The 1169-nt window shown below is 38.7% G+C and overlaps 1 protein-coding gene across 2 annotated transcripts; it reads left to right on the forward strand.

The window, feature by feature from the left end:
- Positions 1-210: 210 nt before the first annotated feature.
- Positions 211-1105, forward strand: LOC106805630. 2 transcript variants are annotated; one of them, XM_014807312.1, is made up of 3 exons: positions 211-312; positions 535-645; positions 972-1105. In XM_014807312.1, the coding sequence occupies exons 1-3, from the start codon at positions 214-216 to the stop codon at positions 1065-1067; spliced, it is 306 nt and encodes a 101-aa protein (XP_014662798.1). In that variant the 5' UTR covers positions 211-213; the 3' UTR covers positions 1068-1105. The 2 variants fall into 2 exon arrangements, with proteins under 2 accessions (XP_014662798.1, XP_014662799.1); XM_014807313.1 differs by having other exon boundaries at positions 975-1105.
- Positions 1106-1169: the final 64 nt, after the last annotated feature.

Consider the following 1169-nt stretch of genomic DNA (forward strand, 5'->3'; position numbering starts at 1 on the left):
ATATAGTCGTTACTGACCACTTTACAAAGCAAAAATAATAGGTTTGATTAAAACACGTGACATGATATAACGCGAGAATTTATCATCGTCATCGTCGTTGTTTTTATCTCAGTCACCATCATCGTCACTACCACAACTATGGCTATAACCGCGACTGAGACCGCGAAGAGATATTAATGTTACGTAATTAAAATACTTTCGTAGGTTTTGTGCATGGGAGGTGGACAGGTTATCCCGCATCTTGAAAAGTGGGTTGCCATTTATGACAAGCAAGTCCTACCCTTTCTCACCCTCGAAACCGTTAGATTTCTGGTACGTACTATCCATGTGATATGCCTTCCTACCTGTTTAACAATTGCTAATACATAATTTGGATTAAGAATTATGAATGATGGCAGCAAAGTTAATCGTATTAATACCGTATTATAATGATTTATTATGCGTAATATATTATTTTCGTATTACAAAAATATGAATGAAATAATTGCGCCTGCCACTGTCGGCATCTCACTTACTTCACCTTTCTTACTTTAGAACGGAATCCCGAGGCCTTTACCAAAATGGCAAAAGACTGTCAGCGTGGTAGAAGAATGTTCCGTGGCAACTCTAGAGAAGATAGCGCTGGAGGAGGAGGTAACGCGGATGGTAAGTAAACCGAGGCTTGAAGATGTACGAACCTATAATAAACACGTTATGAGCGAGTTTAAACTATATTATTGTATAAATAAAACAGGCATCTTCACAAACGTATCATTACATTGTATATAATTCTTCCTTGGCACTCGCCAGGAAAGTGGATCAAACAAGTCAGCTATGAATTAGAAAGTTAACAACTAATAAAGTGACTATCAATAAAACTTGCATAGCTTTTCGTAGTCGTTATTACCGCTGTACGAATCCAACGCAGAACTATAATTTCCTCCAAAGTCGACCTTCATGATAAAATATTTATGTAAGCTATTCATGTTCAGAAGGCCACGCGCGAGGATAAGCATCCATCAAATCACAGGCGACCGTGGTCGCCCACTATAATGCCGATGATGTTCAGTTGGGATGATTACTATTGATTAGATGAAGCCAGCGATGAACGATGAAGGACAGACCTCGGACTCAACAGGAGACCTTAGAAGGATACTACGAATATTGCAAATGTTTAACGATAGTAACGA

The sequence above is a fragment of the Priapulus caudatus genome, unplaced genomic scaffold (genome assembly GCF_000485595.1).
Source record: "Priapulus caudatus unplaced genomic scaffold, Priapulus_caudatus-5.0.1 Scaffold121, whole genome shotgun sequence".
In the NCBI taxonomy this organism is placed as follows: Eukaryota; Metazoa; Priapulida; class Priapulimorpha; order Priapulimorphida; family Priapulidae; genus Priapulus; species Priapulus caudatus.

Coding starts and splice junctions, on each gene's coding strand:
- LOC106805630 (XM_014807312.1), top strand. CDS start 214: ATGGGAGGTGGACAGGTTATCCCGCATCTTGAAAAGTGGGTTGCCATT. Junction 313..534: donor TCGAAACCGTTAGATTTCTG/GTACGTACTATC, acceptor TTCTTACTTTAG/AACGGAATCCCGAGGCCTTT. Junction 646..971: donor AGGAGGAGGTAACGCGGATG/GTAAGTAAACCG, acceptor ATTCATGTTCAG/AAGGCCACGCGCGAGGATAA.